The sequence below is a fragment of the Chiloscyllium plagiosum genome, chromosome 3, assembly GCF_004010195.1.
Source record: "Chiloscyllium plagiosum isolate BGI_BamShark_2017 chromosome 3, ASM401019v2, whole genome shotgun sequence".
NCBI classification, from domain to species: domain Eukaryota; kingdom Metazoa; phylum Chordata; class Chondrichthyes; order Orectolobiformes; family Hemiscylliidae; genus Chiloscyllium; species Chiloscyllium plagiosum.
Window position 1 is genome coordinate 67222377 of NC_057712.1, and position 21513 is coordinate 67243889.

At 40.5% G+C, this 21513-nt stretch overlaps 1 protein-coding gene across 1 annotated transcript in view; it reads right to left on the reverse strand.

Annotated features, from left to right (window-relative positions):
• rspo3 (R-spondin 3) overlaps positions 1-21513 on the reverse strand; it is a 105210-nt gene that overhangs the window by 61729 nt on the left and 21968 nt on the right. Inside the window, exons 2-4 of the mRNA XM_043683857.1 lie at positions 20768-20959; positions 16470-16619; positions 10535-10732 (exon numbers count right to left, since the gene is read on the reverse strand). Coding sequence (XP_043539792.1) covers positions 10535-10732; positions 16470-16619; positions 20768-20959 — 540 coding nt within the window. The remainder of the gene's footprint in view (positions 1-10534; positions 10733-16469; positions 16620-20767; positions 20960-21513) is intronic.

The window sequence follows — 21513 nt, forward strand, 5'->3', positions numbered from 1 at the left end:
ACTGCCACCAGGAACTTCTTTCCCTCACTATTTTTTATTTCTACGCAGACAGATTCTACATCTTGATTTTGAGTGCTTAAACCATTTCTTAATGCAGCACTTATTTCTTCTTTTCCTAACAAACCAAACCACCTTCTTTTCCTTCCTGGCCACAGCTTTGAAACCCTGAGTACCCTTAGATATATGATTCCCCAACCTGGACTTGTAACCATATCTCAGTAATCACCACAAAATTAGATCCCATTTGTCTCTCTTTGTGCTGTTAACTCATTAATTGTATTCCAAATGCTTTGTGAATTCAGCTACAAAGCTTTTAAGTTTACTCTACCATCAAATTTCCTTATGGTTTTATGATTCTTGGTACAATTTGACATTCACATTTTCTGTTCTTTGCTTTTATTTTCTGATAACAATCAACCTCATCACTAACCTGCACTCTTACCTTCTCCTTTAACACTGATTTCTAATTTTCAATGCAACTGACTATCCTCCCGACATTATGCATTTTAAAACTGAATCTACAGCCATAGTTATGTGATTTGAGACAAAAAAACCCTGCAGATGCTGGAATCCAAAGTAGACAGGCAGGAGGTTGGAAGAACACAGCAGGCCAGGCAGTATCAGGAGGCGCAGAAGTTGACATTTTGGATGTAACCCTTCTTCAGGACTGGGGCTGGCATGGTGAAGTTGCAGATAAAGTGGAGGTGGGGGCAGGGTGGTGAAGTGGGGATAGGTGAAGACAAATAGAGGGTAGGACCTGGTTGGTCAGGGGGAGGAATTAATCCTGTTGATGGTAGGGAGCAGTGGAAGGGAGAGGGAGAGGCTGGAAAGGAAGTCGGAGGATGTGCAAGTTATTTGAAATTGGAGATCTCAAAGTTGAAGCCTCCGGGCTGTAGGGTGCCCAGGCGAAAGATAAGGTGTTGTTCCTCCAATAGGAGCTGTGGTTTGTTTTGGTAACGGAGAAGGCCAAGGATGGTCATGTCAGAAAGGGAGTGGGAAGGGGAATTGAAATGAGCTGTGATTGGGAGGTCCGGCCGGCCCCTGCAGGTCTGGCTGAGATGCTCGGCGAAATGTTTCCTAAGTTTATGTTTGGTCTCCCCGATGTAGAGAAGACCACATCAGGAGCAACTGATGCAGTAAACTAGGTTGGAGGAGAGGCAGGTGAACCTCTGCCTCTGGAAGGACTGTTTGGGGCCCTGGATGGAGGTGAGGGGGGTGGTGTACCAGCAGGATTTGCATTTTCCCTGGTTGTAGGGGAAGACACCGGGGGTTCGGGGAGTGGGCGGGGGGGAAATGGTTTGGTGCGAACCAAGGATTGTTGGAAGGAACAGTCCTTGTGGAAGGCAGAGAAGGGTGGGGAGGGGAAGATATTCTTCATGGTGAAGTCTATTTGGAGTTGGTGAGGTCTATTTGGAGTCGGTGGAAGTGTTTGAGAATGATGCGTCGGTTGCGGAGACTGGTGGGGTGATAGGTGAGGACAAGGGGGACTCTGCCTTTGTTGCATGGGGGGGGTAATTTAGAGTGGTGGAACAGGGAATGAAGATGGTGTGACAGAGGGCTGTCTGGATGATGGAGGGAGGAAAAGCACGTTTTTATGTGATTCAGTAGGTCCCAGGTCTGGTCACAGTAAGATTCAGGTGGATCCCATCCCGTTGGAACTGCTTCCTCCCTCCTCAGTTCAGGTGTCAATCTCCCTTGAATTTTAACCCACTTCTCCTACACTAATCTTTGAGCCATGCATTTATCTTTTATTGACAGAAGTGCCAAATAGTTCATCGCTCAAGTAATAATCCAGCAATTGTTACCTTTTTGGTTCTCAATTCTCAATTTAGGCCCTTAATGACCGATGATTTGCTACATCCATTGTCAGAAACTGCATCCAGTTAGAATAAATCAGAAGCACTAGCCTACATCTACATTTGTCAATATCGGTATCGACATCCTTAGGATTGAAAATTCACTCTTTTCACTGATCAAGTGCTGACTATGTTGTTAGCCCCATCAGGATCTGGGGGTCATCAAGGTCTGGGCATCTACAGATGGTCAGATTGTCTTCACCACTATGGTTTTGAGGTTGAGAACTTGAACAGTTCATGCAATCGAATAGTTGACATGTTTAGCCATAATATACCACAGACTGTGTTAGCCATAGCAAAGTGAATTGTGACATTGAAGAGGACATGATAATGGTGATTTTACATGTGAGTGTGAATCTTATTATGGCAGAGGAGTTGAAGGCAGGAATGCCAATGGACAGCTCACTGCAAAGTGTGAACTCATAGTTAAAAACACAATAATCTTGCAAAATAGAAGTTGTTCCTGTACTTCAGCAGAATATGCAATGAACTTGCATTGTTTAGTGATACTAATATTGTGCACTCACCTTGCATATTTATCTCAAAATTTGCTACAACGACATGTATTGCAACTTGATCTTAAAGGATATTTGGACTCATATTAACGTGAAACAAGTATTCCATGAATTAGACTGGTGGCCAGCTACAGAAAGCTGTATAGAAGAATTTAATAAAAATTGCTTAGCCTGTACAATCAGTGAAAGCTCCTGTCAAACTGGTTCTCATGCTTCTGCAACTGACCCCATAGCCTACAGAACCACAGCAACAATTCTAAGTTGATTATTTTGGAGAAGTGCAAGCAGCCCCCAAGAAATCACTTTTTTTGTTGTTCATGATCTACAGAGCAAAGGTCTGGAAATCATTATAACAAATTCTATAATTATCACTTTGTCGTTGATATTCTAGACAAGCTGTTAACAAAATGGTGGCTGTCAGGAATGATCATCAGTAACATGAAACAGAAGTTTGTTTCTAGTCAATTCATGGAGTTTTTAGCAAACTACAGAACTCAACATTGTTGGAATACAATCTGCAATTAAATGGTGGCATTGAATGATTCTATAGAATGATAAAGGACAGTCTGAGAGCCAGTATGTCAGAAGGGAAAAAAGTTGAAGAAACAAAATTAATAAACAGCGAAATACACAACTGATCTGGGAGACACCTGTTTGGGAGAGATTACAGCACAGACACAGATAAGTGAATAGTTTTAAGTGTGGTCTTGAGGCCTTGCTGTAAGTCTTCAGTAGTGAATAGAGTGGGTTCTTTCTTGATTATATGTTTTATTGAGATATGTCTCTTGATTAAACTTAAAAATATAAGCCAGAAGTATTAAGTTCGCAGTGTTTTGTAGAGGAATACAACAGGGCTATTTTCCGTGTCTTCAGATTGGAAGAAGCAAAAATGGCCCTTAGTAGAGTGATATGCTCTTCTTGTCAGCTGTGGGAATTTAGGGAGAGTTTACCTGTTGCTGAGGATTATATCTGCAATAAATGTCATAGGTTGCAAATCCTATCAGATCGAATGGATTGGTTGGAGTGACAGTTAGAGGCAATGAGGAATTTACAAGAGCAAGGGGGAGTGATGGATGGCAGGTATAGGAACGGAGAAAAGTCGCAGATATAGTCACATAGATGGGTTAACTCCAGGAGAGGTAAAGGAGAGGTAAGAAAGGTAGGCAGGTAGTGCAGGCATCTTCTGTGGCTATCCATGTTTCAAACAAGTAGGCTCTTTTGGAAAATAGAGGGGGTGATGGATTCTCAGGAGAATGTAGCACGAACAACCAAGTTTTTGGTATTGAGACTGGCTCTAATGCAATGAGGGATATGTTAGGTTCCAAGAGATCAATTGTGTTAGGGGACTCTCTCGTCCGAGGCACAGACAGACATTTCTGTGGCCAATAGTGAAAAATCAGAATGGTGTGTTGCATCCCTGGTGCCAGGATTAAGGATGTCTCAGAGAAGGTGCAGAATGTTCTCAAGGGGGAGAGGGGCCAGCAGGAGATCATTGTACACATTGGAGCCAAGGACATAGGAAGGGAAAAGGTTGAGATTCTTAAGGGAGAATACAGAGAGTTAGACAGGAATTTAAAAAGGAGGTCCTCAAGGGTAGTAATATCTGGATTACCCCTGGTGCTACGAGCCAGTGAGGGAAGGAATAGGAGGATAGAGCAGATGAATGTGTGGCTGAGGAGCTGTGTATGGGAGAATGATTCACACTTTTGAATCACTGGAATCTCTTCTGGGGTAGAAATGATCTGTAAAAGAAGGACGGATTGCGCTTAAATTGGTAGCGGACTAATATACTTGCAGGGCAATTTGCTAGAGCTGCTTGGGAGGATTTATACTAGTAAGGTGGGAGGGTGGGACCCAGGGAGATAGTGAGGAAAGAGATCAATCTGAGACTGGTTGAGAACAGAAGCAAGTCAAACAGTCAGGGCAGGCTGAGACAAAGCAGAGAATAAGGCAGGACAGATAAATTAAACTGCATTTATTACAATGCAAGGGGCCTAACAGGGAAGGCAGATGAACTCAGGGCATGGTTCGGAACATGGGACTGAGATATCATAGCAATTACAGAAACATGGCTCAGGGATACACAGGGCTGGCAACTTAATGTTCCAGGATACAAATGCGATAGGAAGGATAGAAAGAGAGGCAAGAGAGGAGGGGGACTAGCATTTTTGATAAGGGATAGCATTATAGCTGTACTGAGGGAAGACATTCCTGGAAATACATTCAGGGAGGTTATTTGGGTGGAACTGAGAAACAAGAAAGGGATGATCACCTTATTGGGATTGTATTATAGACCCCCTAATAGTCAGAGGGAAATTGAGGAACAAATTTGTAAGATCTCAGTTATCTGTAAGAATGAGAGGGTGGTTACGGTAAGGGATTTTAACTTCCCAAACATAAACTGGAACTGCCATCGTGTTAAGGGTTTAGATGGAGAGGAATTTGTTAAGTATGTACAAGACAATTTTCTGATTCAGTATGTGATGTACCTACTAGAGAAGGTGCAAACCTTGACCTACTCTTGGGAAATAAGGCAGAGCAGGTGACTGAGGTGTCAGTAGGGGAGCACTTTGGGGCTAGCGACCATAATTCTATTCGTTTTAAACTAATGATAGAAAAGGATGGACCAGATCTAAAAGTTGAAGTTCTAAATTAGAGAAAGGTGAATTTTGATGGTATTAGGCAGGTAAAGAGACGGCTGGAAAATGGGAAGCCTTCAGAAATGAGATAAAGAGAGTGCAGAGACAGTGTATTCCTGTTAGGGTGAAAGGAAAGTCGGGTAGGTATACAGAATGCTGGATGACAAAAGAAATTGAAGGTTTGGTTAAGAAAAGGAAGGAAGCATATGTCAGATATAGACAGGATAGTTCGAATGAATCCTTAGAAGAGTATACAGGAAGTAGAAGTATACTTAAGAGGTAAATCAGGAGGGCAAAAAGGGGAAATGAGATAGCTTTGACAAATAGGGTTATAGAGAATCCAAAGGGTCTTTTACAAATACATTAAGGACAAAAGGGTAAATAGGAAGAGAATAGAGCCCCTCAAATAGCAGCGAGGCATCCTTTATGCAGAACCACAGGAGTTGGGGCAGATAATAAATGAGCATTTTGTGTCAGTATTTACTGTGGAAAAGGACATGGAAAATATAGCATGTAGGGAAATAGATAGTGACATCTTGAAAAATGTCCATTTTACAGAGAAGGAAGTGCTGGATGTCTTGAAAAACATAAAAGTGTATAAATCCCCAGGACCTGATCAGGTGTACCCAAGAACTCTGTGGGAAGCTAGGAAACTGATTGCTGGACCTCTTGCTGAGATATTAGTATCATCAATAGTCACAGGTGAGGTGCTGGAAAGCTGGAGGTTGGCTAACGTGGTGCCACTGTTTAAAAAGGGTGGTAAAGACAAGCCAGGGAACTACAGATTGGTGAGCCTGACATCAGTGGTGGGCAAGTTATTGGAGGGAGTCCTGAGGGACAGGATGTACATGTATTTGGAAAGGCAAGGACTGATTAAGGATATTTATGTAAATGATTTGGATATGAGCATAAGATGTATAGTTAGTAAGTTTGCAGATGACACTAAAATTGGAAGTGTAGTGGACAGCAAAGAAGGCTACCTCAGATTACAACGGGATCTTGATCAGATGAGCCAATGGGCTGAGGAGTGGCAGATGGAGTTTAATTTAGATAAATGCCAGTTGCTGCATTTTGGGAAAGCAAATCTTAGCAGGAGTTATACACTTAATGGTAAGGTCCTAGGGAGTGTTGCTGAACAAAGAGACCTTGACGTGCAGGTTCATAGCTCCTTGAAAGTGGAGTCACAGCTAGATAGGATGGTGAAGAAGGCGTTTAGTATGCTTTCTTTTATTGGTCAGAGTATTGAGTACAGGAATTGGGAGGTCATGTTGTGGCTATACAGGACACTGGTTAGGCCACTGTTAGAATATTGTGTGCAATTTTGGTCTCCCCTATACAGGACATTGGTTAGGCCACTGTTGGAATATTGTGTGCAATTTTGGTCTCCCTGCTTTTGGAAAGTTGTTGTGAAACTTGAAAGAGTTCATAGAAGATTTACAAGGATTTTGCCAGGGTTGGAGGATTTGAGCTATAGGGAGAGGTTGAATAGGCTCAGGCTGTTTTCCCTGGAGCATCGGGGGCTCCATATGTGTTCCTCAATTGAACCTTTGACATGAACTTAGCTTGACTACAAAGAGATGTATGACTAAATGTTTTTGAATCAATTTTGTTTAGACTGTGAGCTAAAGAAACTATGTACACTGATCTGAAATGTATAGTGAGTTTCTTATAATACAAGTGTGTTCTTATATTGTGCATTTAATTCAGAACATGTAGATTTTCTTCACTCATTCCCTGAATTTATGTATTTAGTAGTCATCATCTGTACAGTCAAAAACTCAGCTAGTTTGACAGCACGTGTGAAGAGATGAATGAAGTTAACCTTTCGAGTCAAATATGACTCTCCTTCTGAACATTTTGTTTCAAATTTCCACCATTTGCTGTGCTTTGCTTTTGTGCTTATTTTGTTATAATCATTTTAATCAACCTGTTCAGACATATTATGACACATCTCTTGTCCTGGTGAGACCAGACTTCAGACCTTTTATCCCAGAGGTAGGGACATTATCACTACATCACAAGAGTCATTATTTTGCTTTTATGTACATGCTCAGACTTCTTTTATTTGTATTAAGTACATTTACAAGTTAGGAACTCCGTTGATTTGCTACCTTGGGCAGCTTTCATTTTTTATGTGATTTCAGCACAAGATGTAACTTAACATTGTTTGCACCAAAGTAAGCCCAGGCAACCACTATTTAATGCATATAATAAAGCCTTAGGTATAATTCCAGTGAATTAGAACTGCACAGACTCTAATAGTGCACTGCAGGCCAGCCATAATATTGTTTTGCTACAGTTCTGAAGACGGGTCACTGGACCCGAAATTGCTAACTGTACTAAATGCTTCTCTCCACAGACGCTGCCAGGCCTGTTGAGTTCTTCTAGCAACTTCAGTTTTTGTTTCTGATTTCCAGCATCTGCAGTTCTTTGTTTTCTTTTCACTTACTGGGCAATTTTAAATTACCTCTCTTCCCCCCTTCCCCCAACTATACACATATGTTGGGTTCGGTCTGAGCTGGATGTTGCTTCTGGAACTTGGTTAATTTCTGGAAGTTAGTTCAGTGATTGTAATATTCAGATTAGACTCTATTAGTCAGATCTTGAGAGCTATTTGACTTTAGCAGTTAGGGGCTGGGTTTACTGCAGGGACTGGAAACCCAGCAGCTGTCAGATGCGGCAAAGAAATGCTTTATTGGTACTGCCTGTAGGCCAAGAGAAGCAGGAGAGCTTACAAAGTCCCCTCAAGAAAACTGCTTGCCAGAATCTCTTCCTCAATCTCTGTTCCTACAATTTCTCACTTTCTTGATATGTCTAGCAATTCATTCCTAACTGCGGTCTTTCCACTCCATGAATTCTCCCTCTCCTCAATCACTCCTTCCTCATGGTTTCTCCCTGCCTGTGATCTCTCTTTCTCCATGGCTCTCTACACCCAAGGTTTTCCTGACAGTCTCTTCCTTCCCGGGATCTTTCTTTCCATGAAATCTCCCCCTTTCCATGATTCCCCTTCCCCACGATCTCTCCAACTTTGCTATCTCTTCCTCCATGTAGTAATTCTCTGCCTCCTAGATCTCTGTCCCTCTGATCTCACCCACTCATTGAACATACTAAATTCTAACAGGGCTCACCTGGGTTGATGGAGAAAGGTGGTCCATTGGTTAGACAATCCAAATCCAGGCAAAGATGTCTCAGAACAAGAGGCAAGCCATTTAAGCTTTGGAATTCACTACTCAAGAGAGCAGCATGAGCTGAGTCATCGAGCAACTTCAAGCCAGTGATTAATAGATTTCTAGATTTTAAAGTTATCAGGAGATATACCTCCTCCTAGACCCTTCCTCTGGCATGTTCTCTCTTATCATAATCTCTCACTGTCTGTGATCTCTCACTCCTGAAGTCTCTCCTTCCTCCACTGTCTACCCATAATCTTTTCTTCACTCTGATCTCTCCTTCCTCTTGGTTTCTTCCTTCCTGCTGTTTTTCCTTCCCCACAGTCTCTCCTTTCCCACAATCTCTCTTCTTCTCCACAATCTCTCCCTTCCTGTGATCTCTTGTCACAATCACTCCTTCTTAAAGATCTCCTTGCCTGAATTCTCTCCCTTCCTATGAATGCTGATTACCACCCGGACTCTTCCATTCCCCTCCTACCCCATATCCTCCAGAGCCTGCTCCTCTGCTTTCTCCCTCCTTGTTTGTTGCCACAATCCGAGCATCCCCATTCCATGACATTCTCCAATTGTTACGAATTACTTCCAAGCACATTCCTTCCAAGTAAGCAACTTTCCAGTCTTTCAAAGGCTGCTGGCGCAGGAAATGAAATAAAAAGTTCTATAAATGAGATCCTCCCAATAAATTCAACACCAACTGCACCCTCTCAGTAGTTCCAAGTACTCTTGCTGTAGATGTAGCTTCCCATAAACATTGGGGCCATAAATGTAAATAGATTGTCATCATTAAAGGATCACCTTTTCGTACAACTTTCTTTAAAATATTTCATACTTAACTACAAAAACAAACCTTACATTACGTAGTTTGGTCTGTATTAAAGTAGCATAAAAGCTAATAATATCTTCAATTTTACAAAGGAATGTGTTGCCAGTTTCGGATCCCCTTTCTGAAAGTGAGTTGCCCTGTATGCTGTTGGCACTAGATCCACTGATCAATATAATCACGTTGACATACAACCTAATCAGAGGTCCTTGAGATTGCCACCATACATTCATAATAATATTTATCTGAATATGGAACTTGGTTCACTATCTCAAAGCTCCCCCCATCCTCCTCCCAGGACCTAATTGAAGGCAGTGCTAACCGTGCAATGGCTCAGATTTGAAATTATTTTTGCCAACTAGCTGCTTTTCTTACGCATATGCTGATATTAGATGTGCCTTAGGCACCTTCTTTCCAAAGGTTGTTAGCAAGATTATTTTTCTTTCTTTATTCAGTAACGGGATGAGGGCATTACTTGATAGACAGCATTTATTGTCCATCCTCAATGGCCTAGAGAGCAGTTAAGAGTAAACCACATTGCTGTGGGTCTGGTATCATATGTAGACCCGACCAGGTGAGGATGGGAGTTTCCTTCCTTAAAGGATATCAGTGGACCAGATGGGTTTTTTCTGACGATCAACAATGGATTCCTGGGTCATCATTATACTCTTAAATCCCAATTTTTTTAAATTAAATTTAAATTCCATCATCTGCCTTCATGGAATTTGAACCTGGGTCCCCAAAACTCTGGATTAATAGTACTAGTGATAATACGTCTAGACCATTGTCTCCCCTATAGTATAAGCCATTAGCTAACAAAAAGTTCCAACTTTTATAACACCACACCCCAAAAATGGAAGTCAGGTAACAGTGTATTTCCCCCTTAGAAAGTATACTTAGATGTTCCCTTCTGCATTAATTCTCAGGAAATCACCTTTCAATTGCTGCTCCAAGTCTCATTTGAAGAAAGAAATAAGATACTGGAATGCAACAACACCACCCTGAATTAACTGAATAAAGCAAAGTATGATTTGGTTATTCACTGAAGCACAATGTAAATAGACTGCTTCATGAAAACCGTTCGCTCCCAGTGCACTGATGTGACATATGTTATTGATTGCTAGTAGCTAGCAATTTGTTGGTTATGGCAGCTTTTTATAGTCACTTCAGATCTTGTAAAGCCTACTTCGACAGGATTTCTACTTTGTGTAACATTGCACACATGTTTGCCATAAGCCTAAGATGACATGGTCTTTCATTAACAAATGTACAGCAAGATTTGCATTCAAATTTAAAAGTGTAATAATTACAAGTTACTCAAATTAAAAAGTGATGGTTACTTTCTTAGTTAAGTACTAGGTAGTATTGTATACAATCCTGCCAATAATCACTGCCAACAGCATTGGTACCATACATCATAGACTCAGTTAATTCAGACATTTGTTGCTGTAGTATTGTAAGATTATGGAGTTAGTTATTTCAGTAGCCCACTGTCCCTCTGTGGGAGCCAGACTAACCCACGTCGAGACACTCTTACCTTTTTCTCCTGCTGGACATCGTTTTCTCTGCACAATACATTTTCTTGTCTCTGTGATTTTTGGACAGGGGTTCCCTTGTGCTGAAGGAAACTGCACAATATCTCGCTTCCTTGACTCATTGCCTCTCCGGAAACCACATGTCTTCCCTTGTTTTGTGCAGGGACCCCATGCAGTCCACTCATTTACTTCACAGTGCACTGTAAAGGAATAAGTAAAATTAATCATGATATTGATTACTTATTTTTGGAAATCATCTCTTTACCCTTCCTCTGATTTATGCTTTAGACATAATGGATATCTTCACTGGGAACCTTACATCCGGTACTGAAGACTATTCAACTGAAGATTCAGCTTTTCCATGTGTGTACTTTTTTTATTAGGCATGGCTGAATAATGATGACAAAGCATTCTGTCCACCCTACCCTATTGTACCAGCTTCTTTCAATTATTTGCCCATACTGTCAGCTCAAAGTGTGATCATCCAACTTGACTCAGACCAGGAATTTTACTGTTCAGCTCCGGATTAAACATTAAAATTACCTGAATTATTAAACATCTCCAGGAGACCAATCTGATGTTCACTTCTTCCTGGGTTTTAATAGGAACAAGGAGTGATTTATAATTTCGCCCTGCTGTTGAACATACATGGAATAGGTTTTCACTGACCAAGATCTTCTAAGTGTAAAGGCAATTGCTTTAAAGCTTAATTCTGTACAAAATGGAAATCCAGGGAAAACATAGCCAGTCAGGTAGCATCTGAGGAGCAGGAGAATCTGATCAAGATCCCATTGTAATCTGAGGTAACCTTCTTCGCTGTCCACTACACCTCCAATTTTGGTGTCATCAGCAAACTTACTAACTATACCTCTTATGTTCACATCCAAATCATTTGTATAAATGATGAAAAGTAATGGACCCAGCATCTATCCTTGTGGCACTACATCAGGAATGAAGGGCTTATGTTCAAAACATTGATTCTCCTGCTCCTTGGTTGCTGCCTGACCAACTGTGCTTTTCCAGCACTATACTCTTCAACTCTGATCTCCAGTATCTGCAGTCCTCGTTTTCTCCTAAACAGAAATCCTGCCTTAGGTGGAAAGCCAAAACTAATGGGTTTTTACAGTCAGTGGTTGTGCAGCAAGCAACATAATCCTGTAAATACTCATACAAAACTCTGCCAATGGGGAACAGCATGGTAGGATCAATACTTTGTTTAGGTATGGAAAATGAAGTGAGTTTTGATCACAACCTGTAACCTATATTATCATGTGCGGTGAAATGAAGCAGCATAACCATCAAAATTCTCTCTAAATGCTTGTAGTGTCTGCCTTTGTTCAGATTGAGGAAGTATACAACAGTATCCATTCAGGTTACAATGAAATATTATTACACCCTGAACTGTGCTGTTGCTTTAAAAGACCTTGTGCAGTTTGAAGTGACTCCCAGATAAATAAGAGAGCAACTAATGCAATTGAACTTAAGAAATATATTTATGACAGAAATGAATTGTAACATCAATGAGGTACGTGGTATGAAAATGATATGGCTAGGACGTTTCAAATGGTGGAATTTTCCCAACAAACCAAATGGCTCTACAGCCATCCCCTGCTCAGAGGGGAGTTAATTGCCTAAGGTCAAGACTTCAGGTGAGGGCAAAATGGTGCCAAACTTGATCGAGTTTTTTGAAGAAATAACAAAGAGAATTGATGAGGGCAGAGTGGTAGATATGATCTATATGGACTTCAGTAAGGCGTTCGACAAGGTTCGCCATGGGACACTGGTGACCAAGGTTAGATCTCATGGAATACAGGGAGAACTCACCATTTGGATACAGAACTGGCTGAAAGGTAGAAGACACAGGATGGTGGTGGAAGGTTGTTTTTCAGACTGGAGGCCTGTGACCAGTGGAGTGCCACAAGGATAGGTGCTGGGTCCATTACTTTTCATCATTTACAGAAATGATTTGGAAGTGAGCAAAAGAGGTACAGTTAGTAAGTTTGCTGATGACACCAAAATTGGAGGTGTAGTGGACAGCGAAGAAGGTTACCTCAGATTACAATGGGATCTTAATCAGATGGACCAATGGGCTGAGGAGTGGCAGATGGAGTTTAATTTAGATAAGTTTGAGGTGCTGCATTTTGGGAAAGCAAATCTTAGCAGGACTTAATACACTTGATGGTAAGGTCCTAGGGAGTGTTGCTGAACAAAGAGACCTTGGAATGCAGGTTCATAGCTCCTTGAAAGTGGAGTCACAGGTAGATAGGATGGTGAAGAAGGCGTTTGGTATGCTTTCCTTTATTGGTCAGAGTATTGAGTACAGGAATTGGGAGGTCATGTTGCGGCAGTACTTGACATTGGTTAGGCCACTGTTGGAATATTGTGTGCAATTCTGGTCCCCTTCCTATCGGAAAGATGTTGTGAAACTTGAAAGGGTTCAGAAAAGATTTACAAGGATGTTGCCAGGGTTGGAGGATTTGAGCTTATACGGAGAGGTTGAATAGGCTGGAGCTGTTTTCCCTGGAGTGTGGGAGGCTGAGAGGTGACCTTATACAGGTTTATAAAATCATGAGGGGCATGGATAGGATAAATAGACAAAGTCTTTTCCCTGATGTGGGGGAGTCCAGAACTAGAGGGCATAGGTTTAGGGTGAGAGGGGAAAGGTATAAAAGAGACCTAAGGGGCAACTTTTTCACTCAGAGGGTTTTACGTATGGAATGAGTTGCCAGAGGAAGTGGTGGAGGTTGGTACAAATTGTAACATTTAAAAGGCATTTGAATAGGAAGGGTTTGAATTGATATGGGCCGGGAGCTGGCAGGTGGGACTAGATTGGGTTGGGAAACCTGGTCGGCACGGAAGAGTTGGACCAAAGGGTCTGTTTCCATGCTGTAGATCTGTATGACTCTATGACATGGGTTCAAATCCATATGCTAGAAGATAAAGTTGGAATTCAATGCAATCTAGAATTAACATCTAATCTAATTATAATCATGGCTGATTATCATAAAAAACAATTTCCAGTTTACTAATGTGCTTTAGAGAAGGTAATCTGCTGTTTTACCAGGTCTGGCCTGGAATGAGGGTCTTAACTGTCTCCTGAAACGGCCAACAATGGCAATTCTAGAAGAGTAAGAAGTGTTGGCTTTATCAGCAAAACCTACACCTCATGAAAGAATAACAAACGGCTAACATGAGGAGGTTTGAAGCTGGGTCACAGAGGATGGAGATTGAGGGTTAAATGTTTTGAGATTGAGGTTTCCTAAATACGCCTTGTGGGGGGTGTTGTCTCTTTTGGCCAAAAGCATGTCCCAAAGAAATCCGCTATACTTTCTTGATAGCAGCCCACCCAGTAAAAACTGACGGATTACTCGTGTGGCATGGGCCTCCCCCTGGGGTGGCAGAGGCGAGGTACCTAAAGCTAAAAGGTCGGTGGGCCACACATTAGCCCACCTGTGACCTGGAAGCGAGATTGAGGCAGGCAAGCATACAACTCATATATCGAATTTTATGAGAGCACCCTCCACCCAACTCAAACTCTCAGGTGGAAGACTGTAAAATTTTTCTCAATGTTACAGTGATATTGAACAGTTCACTTCTAATGCCAGGAGCAAGATATTTATTAGAGCTGATTGAGGATCTTCACTGTTGTTTTATATAGGTGCTGCAAAGGTCCTCCGGGAATGGTCGTGAGAGGCGTATTGGAGGAGTTAGGCTCAGCTCTTAGCTGGTCTTGACTAGTCCCAAAACCTTTGCATCGAAAAGCCAGCTTTCTGAATTGTTAGGCAAAGTCCATGTGCACTAATGTAAAAGGGGCTTTATTCTAACTTTTGCAAATCCAAGATTCTGAGGGGGCTTGACAGGGCAGATGTTGAGAAAATGTTTCGATTGGTAGGGGAGTCTCAAACTGGGGTGCAAAAGTTACAGAATAAAGGAGCACTCATTTAAAATGTGATCTGAAGGAATTTCTTTTCCCAGAGCGTAGAGAGTGTCAGGATTCTCTCGCCCAGAAAGTTTTGATGGATCGATCTCTGAAAGTATTCAAGATAAAGCTGTCTTTTTTTAAAAAAATGATAAATTTAGGCAATGAGGAGCTGGCATGAAAGAGGATTTGAAGTCTTGGGTAGATCATCTGTGGCAGGTGGGGTGAGGCAGGCTTGAGGGGCTGAATGGCCTACCCCTGCTCCTATCTCTTGTGTTTGATGTTCTTATTCAAAAACCTTGATCACAACGCAGTTTGTGAAAAAGAAAGTGTGCCTGATTGTGCAGTGCAAACATCCTTCTGTTTCTGGACAGTTATTTCATACGCTTACCAAGACTGAAATATGTGATATATTACTTGGATTGAGTCGAAAAGAATGCTCAACATTAAAAAGTTACAGAGGCAGTTATATTCACAAAAATTGAAAGGAAAGTAATTCCTATTTTTAAAAGCTAATCATGAACTTTGGCATTTAAACAAGTTAATAGAAACTGTTTATTCTAATGGTGTCAGATTCTTATATTGTGCAACATAGAATTCTGTTTTCTGTTAGATGCAGTGTACTTGAAAGAAAAAAGGTAGCTTTAACTAATGTTTCCCAATCCTCTCCACAATGGAGTATTCTTTGTGTAATATGATGCAGTATAATCTAATTGGTAGAGATTGATTGCCTGATTTCTGATCAACTCACTTTTACACTGTATTTTGTGATGTCCAGGATGCTAAACTTGATGGACATGGGTGTTTTTGTAATCTCACAATTTTTGGATTCCATCAGTTTATAGTCTTTTCTTTGCTCGAATTTAATTTTCCTGTTTGCTTTTATCCTTACTTTTCCATGACTTTCCCATTATTTTCTTTAATCTGGATATTATCTATCATTTTCCTTTTCTTCCTTATGTACACTGATTTCTACTATTTCATCAATATTTTCCTTTGCTTTTTCTTCCCTTTATTTTATCAACTTAATTCACAAATAAAACAATGTGTCACAACGTGCAATTTCATACAGGCAGCCATTCATTTCCATTGGTTCTAAACAGTACAATATTGGAGAAATATTTCTTGTTCGTACACTTAAATCTGAATACATTTCCATCAATTTGAGGTAAATAATTCCATATTCTATTGCAAATGAAGTATAACTTGTGGTGCTGTCTTTCAAGTTTCCCTGCTATAGGAAAGGTGTTGTGAAAATTGACAGGGTAGAGAAAAGATCTACAACGATGTTGTGAGGTTTGGAAGGTTTGACTTGTAGGGAGATGCTGAATATTTTCCCTGGAGCGTGGGAGGCTGAAAATTATAAAATTATGAGGAGCATGGATATGATAAATAGAAAAGGTCTTTCTCGCAGGTTGGGGGAGTCCAAAACTAGAGGGCATAGGTTTAAAGTGAGAGGGGAAAGATTTAAAAGGGACCAAGCTGGCAACCTTCTCATGCACAGAGTGGTGCGTGTATGGAATGAGCTGTCAGAGGAAGTGGTGGAGGTTGGTACAATTATAACATATCAATGGGAATATGAATAGGAAGGGTTCAGAGGGATATGGGCTTAATGCTGGCAAATCAGACTAGATTAATTTAGGATATCTGATCGGCATGTATAAGTTGGACTAAAAGGTCTGTTCCCATAATGTACATCTCTATGATTCTAAATGAGAGATTATACTGAAGGCTCATTTGATCTCTCAGGTAGAAAGCAGGGACGTTACTCAGTATCCTAGCCAATACTTATTTGACAACTAACTTTACTAACACAGATTATTTAGTCACTATTGCACTGCTGTTTGTGGAACCATACTCTATACAAATTGGTCATTGCACTTCATGCAGTAGTGATTGCACCTACAAAGTACTTCGTTGGCTGTAGGGCCCTTCAAGAAATGTTGATGGTATGTAATGCACTTGATGCAAATCAGTCTTTTTTCTATGTATAACTTAAGTTAATAAAATGTTCTTACCAGCGGTAGTGCACTCCATTGTTTGATTATTTGGGGTAAACCCTTCAGGACAGATATCAAAACATCTTCCTTTATGCAAATAGAATCCTGGTTTGCATTTTGTACAGAAAGTTTTGGTGAAGCAGGTGTCACAGTTGTCAGCTCTGCATCCTGAAACAGATTTTTTTAAAAATCAGTAAACAGGCTTTCCATTTTATGCAATTCATTTAGTGTAAAATTGAGCATCAAGTTACACAATCTAACCAGAATAGACAGGACTGGGGAAGAAATCTGGTTACATATTAAATTAATTTAACAAATTGCTTTAATGATAGTTGCAGTTAAACCAGTGAATGACCTGAAATAATTTAATAGCATGTAAATATATAAAGACGGGATTTTACAATGGCCACTGTGACAGAGCCTGCTGTGCTAATGTGTGGTCTCAGCTTTCTTTACTGTTTGAAACATATTTACTGGCAGCACATTTTAAGAGATCATTTTGTTCCAAAATTTCACAAAGTTTGTGGATAATAAATATTACAATTGGCAATGCACTTTAAACATAACATTTTTATAAATATACAAAGTGACCACAAAGTACACAGTTTTGAGGTTTGAATTAGGTTTTAAATGAACAACCCGCAAGTTCCATTTTTTGGAATGTACTGGCTGCTGCATGCAAGTGTCATCTTGCCAGCAACATCTTGAAATGGATGATTCTCGACTTCAAATACAAATTAATGCAATACAGGGGTGAAAAAAGCACATTTACTGCTTGTAAACCCTGCAATGATAGCATACTTAAATTCGTATACGCTTTATAATAACAGTAACATGTTTTATATATGTGGCTCAATCATAAAATTCCAATTTTCTATTTAGATCCCTCTCCCGATAGTCTTATCCCTCCTTATTTCTGTGACCTCCTTCAGCCTTTCAACTCTCGAAGGTACCTAACCTCCTCCAATCTTGGCATCCTGCATATCCTCACTTTTTGCTGAATCATCTTAGGTGTCTGTACCTTTAAATGCCTAGAATGTATATTTTGGAATCCCCCCTTAAACTCTACCTTTCTCCTCCACTAACCTAAAGCTTAAAAACATTTCTTTGACCAAGCCTTTGGTCATCTGTCTTGATACTATTTAACATGGTTTTGTGCTGAATGTTATCTGATAATGCTTCTGCGAAGTGCATTGGGATGCTTTTATTAAGTCAAATGTGTTCTATAAATGCATATTATTGGTGTTATACACTAGAACATTACAGTCATGACTAAACTTCAGAAATTTCTGGAAAGCGCTATGGAACGTAATGAGGTCTTGAAAGACATTTTATAAGAACATGTCTTTTTTTAGTCAAAGACAATTTTATGACTGATGTATGTTTGTAGACTTGCACCAAGTAGAAAGTGGAACAGGATTTTCTAGAATTAGCATTCCATCATAGAAAATACCAAATGACCTCAGTCTTCGAAGATTGCAATTTCCCCTCCAATGCCTTCCAGCGCAACTCCTCCACTACCTGCACTTCCACCCTTGAACCCAACCCTACCAACACAACAAGAACAGAACCATCCCACCCCCACCCCCACCCCCATCCCCCGGTCCTCACTTTTCACCCCACCAACCTCTGCATAATTCACATCATCCTCAGCCACTTATACCACCTACGACCTAATCTTTGGCACAACATCATGGGCCAACGGGTCTGTTCTGTGCTGAACTTTTCTATGTTCTATGTTCTAAACAGACTTCACCACTGGGATATATTTCCTCCCCTTTCAAGCGTTTTGGCGAGACCATTCCCTCTGCGACTCCCTTGTCAGATCCACAACCACCACCAGCCCACACCCCACTCCCAGCACCTTCCCCTGCCACAATAAGAAGTGCAAAACCTGCACCACACCTCCCCCCCTCTCATCTCTATCCAAGCCCTCAAAGGATCCTTCCAGAAATTTACCTGCACCTCCACTAATGTCATCTGCTGTATCTGTTGCACCCAATGAGGTCTCCCCTATATCGGGGAGACAGGACACCAACTTGCAGATCATTTCAGAGAACATCTCTGGAACACCTGCACCAACCAACCCCACCGCCCCATGGCTGAACACTTCAACTCCGCCTCCCACTCCAGCAAGGACATGCAGGTCCAGGACCTTCCCCATCGCCAAATCCTAACCACTCGATGCCTGGAGGAAGAATGCCTCATCTTCTGCCTTGGGACCCTGCAACCACATAGGATTAATGTAGATTTCACCAATGTCCTCGTTTCCCCTCCCCCCACCTTACCCCAGTCCCAAGCCTCCAACTTGGCACTGCTCTGTTGAGCTGTCCATCGTCTTTCCCATCTATCCGCCTCACCCTCCCTCCGACCTATGACCTTCTCCCCTACCTTCATATACCTATTGCATTCTTAGCTACCTTCCCCCAAGACCCACCCCCCTCCAATTTATCTCTCAACCTGCTGGCCCGCAAGCCTCATTCCTGCTGAAGGGCTTATGCCTGAAACATCTATTCTCCTGCTCCGCAGATGCTACCTGACCTGCTGTGCTTTTGCAGCATCACACTTGCAACTCTGATCTCCAGCACCTGCAGTCCTCACTTTCTCCCTCTGTCTCATTCGCTGCCAAGAATTCAAAAGCTTCAAATCTTGAGACACATTGGGGCAGAAGCTGAAGGCAAGAAGCCAAGTTCATTGCTTAAACTGGATAACTGGGTAAAGTGAGCATTTGAAGTTATTGTTTTCAATTACAAACAATTTTCCTTTCCATGTAGGGCTGTTCATGTCAGGATTTGTTTTTATTAGAAACAAGCGTTTACATTTCCAGTTGCAATAGTACTGTCTAACATGTAGAGAGCTTAGAAAATCCTGATGATAATTACAGATTATTTCTTGTTAATTTAATTAATCCTCCAATGTCCTGACAGTTGTTCCTTGCAAGAATAGTGATACAACTTTATTAAATCATCACATAATTGATTCTGAAATTGTAGCTTAATCTTGGAGTTCACAATGTAATTACAAATTAATTAAGTTTTTCTCTCATTGTTAAATCTGCTACCTGAATGCCAGATTACTATGTTGCAGTTGACCTCAAACAAAGAAATATCTTAATAAATTTAATTAATATACTGGAACAAAATCTAAAATCACATGTATGCATATTAAATTATGGAGCTGAAGCTTTTGTCTTCATTCCCTCCATGTGTCTATTTGTGGTACTTTGTCATACAGTCTAGAAATCCTGAGACCCCAGTTTCTGCTTAAATTGTTATCGAAACACATTTAATTACTTATGAAGATTTTATTGCCAGACAATACAATAGGATTGAAATTGAGACTGGTGCAACATAATTGGTGCAAATAGAAATTTAAATCAAATTTCTTAACTCAGATTTATATCTAATAAACTCTGTAAATAGAATGCAAAGTGAATATCAGCTGAGAATGAGATTCAGAACCAATGGTCTGAAAGACGAAAGTTTCAGGAGAGTAGACTTTGGGCTGTTGGCTGACAAACGTGCAATATGGAGCCAGCTATATAAACTACAAAATTTCCAGATTGATCTCAACTTGTTAGCCAATCTCAGCCAGGCCAGATTAACATCTTTAGGCTAAGGAGGGAAACAAATCATCCTGGGTTCTCGAACCTGATAACTATCTAATGTTTTTTTTGGAAAATGTAGCTATGAACTTTGGATGAGAACATGATTGAACTTGTCTGTGATTCACCCATTGTTGTACAACTGCCAGTATTCATTCTGCTGGTTCACATTTCCAGAAAGGGTCAGTTTAGTGAGTTACAGAAATCTGGTAATACCTGTTACCACTGCTTTTAACAGAAAATGAAGAAAAATAAATTCCAATAACCATTATTAAAATAAAATATAAGATATTTCAATTTCATGCAAATGAAAACTCTAATTAAACAGTATAATCCATTACTTTGAGGGAGATTTGTTTCTATCAAGGTTAGTAGTGGCAGGGTTTACATTTTTTTACATGAACATTATTTTCACAGATGTATTCACAGAATCTAGGGAGTGTGGCTTAGTGTTATCTAAATGTAGAGAATCTCAGCATCTTAACCTGAGGTTTTCAGCCAAGGCTTTGAAAGTATATATACTGAGGAATGCCCATAGAAATCGAACAAAAATAATGTTAGAATTTTCTTAATATAATTTAGATTTCAGTGATAAGAGCCTTTTGGCTCAAGTATCAGTAGAAGACCAACAGTTATCCAGTTTTTAAAAAAAATGCTTTTAACATTGAAGTGAACCAACATGACATTCACCCTATGGATTTTGGACACTTACGTGTACATTTGTTCATTTCTGGTGTTCGGACTCCGTAGTATCCACTTGGACAGGAGGAGAGACAGACTCCAGTCTGTCTCATCCCATTTCTCTCCAGAAAGAAGAAGAGTCTAGGTTTACATGAGAGGCATCCATTATATTCAGAACATCGATCACACCCTTTGGGGCAACCTTGGCTCACGCTTGCATTGGCTGGTAGGAAACAACAATTGATATTATCTAACAGACTATAACACTAAATAAAGTGAAAAATACACAATCTTTCTGACTGAGATTAATCTGTAACAATTGATATTGGAAATAGTATTTTGGTAATGTAATAAGGTGATTATTAATAGGTGTTTAGTACTGTCACTTTGGTCGTTCTAGAATTTGTTGGCCTAGACTGCTAGTTAAAGTCGTAAGATCACAAAAGAATTTTAAATGATGGGGTGGTCATTTGGTCCATGTAAATGCATTCATCTAGAAGCAGTTTGTAGTCCCCCTTGTGCACCATCCTGTTATCTCTTAAAATGTTAAATGGCTTTCATTCCTTCAAAGCAATGGCATATTAAAAAGGAGGAAGACAGACAAAGGTAGAGACCACATGGTCAGTGAATCAAATGAGAAAGAAATCTACACTGCTGTCTGACACAGCAGTGAATCGCACAGCTACTGCCTTTGCTGTTCAAGTATCTCTGGACATCGAATTTAAGAAAAATGGTCAGGTAAATGGGTTACTTCCAGAAAAGGCAGGTAGTGCAGCA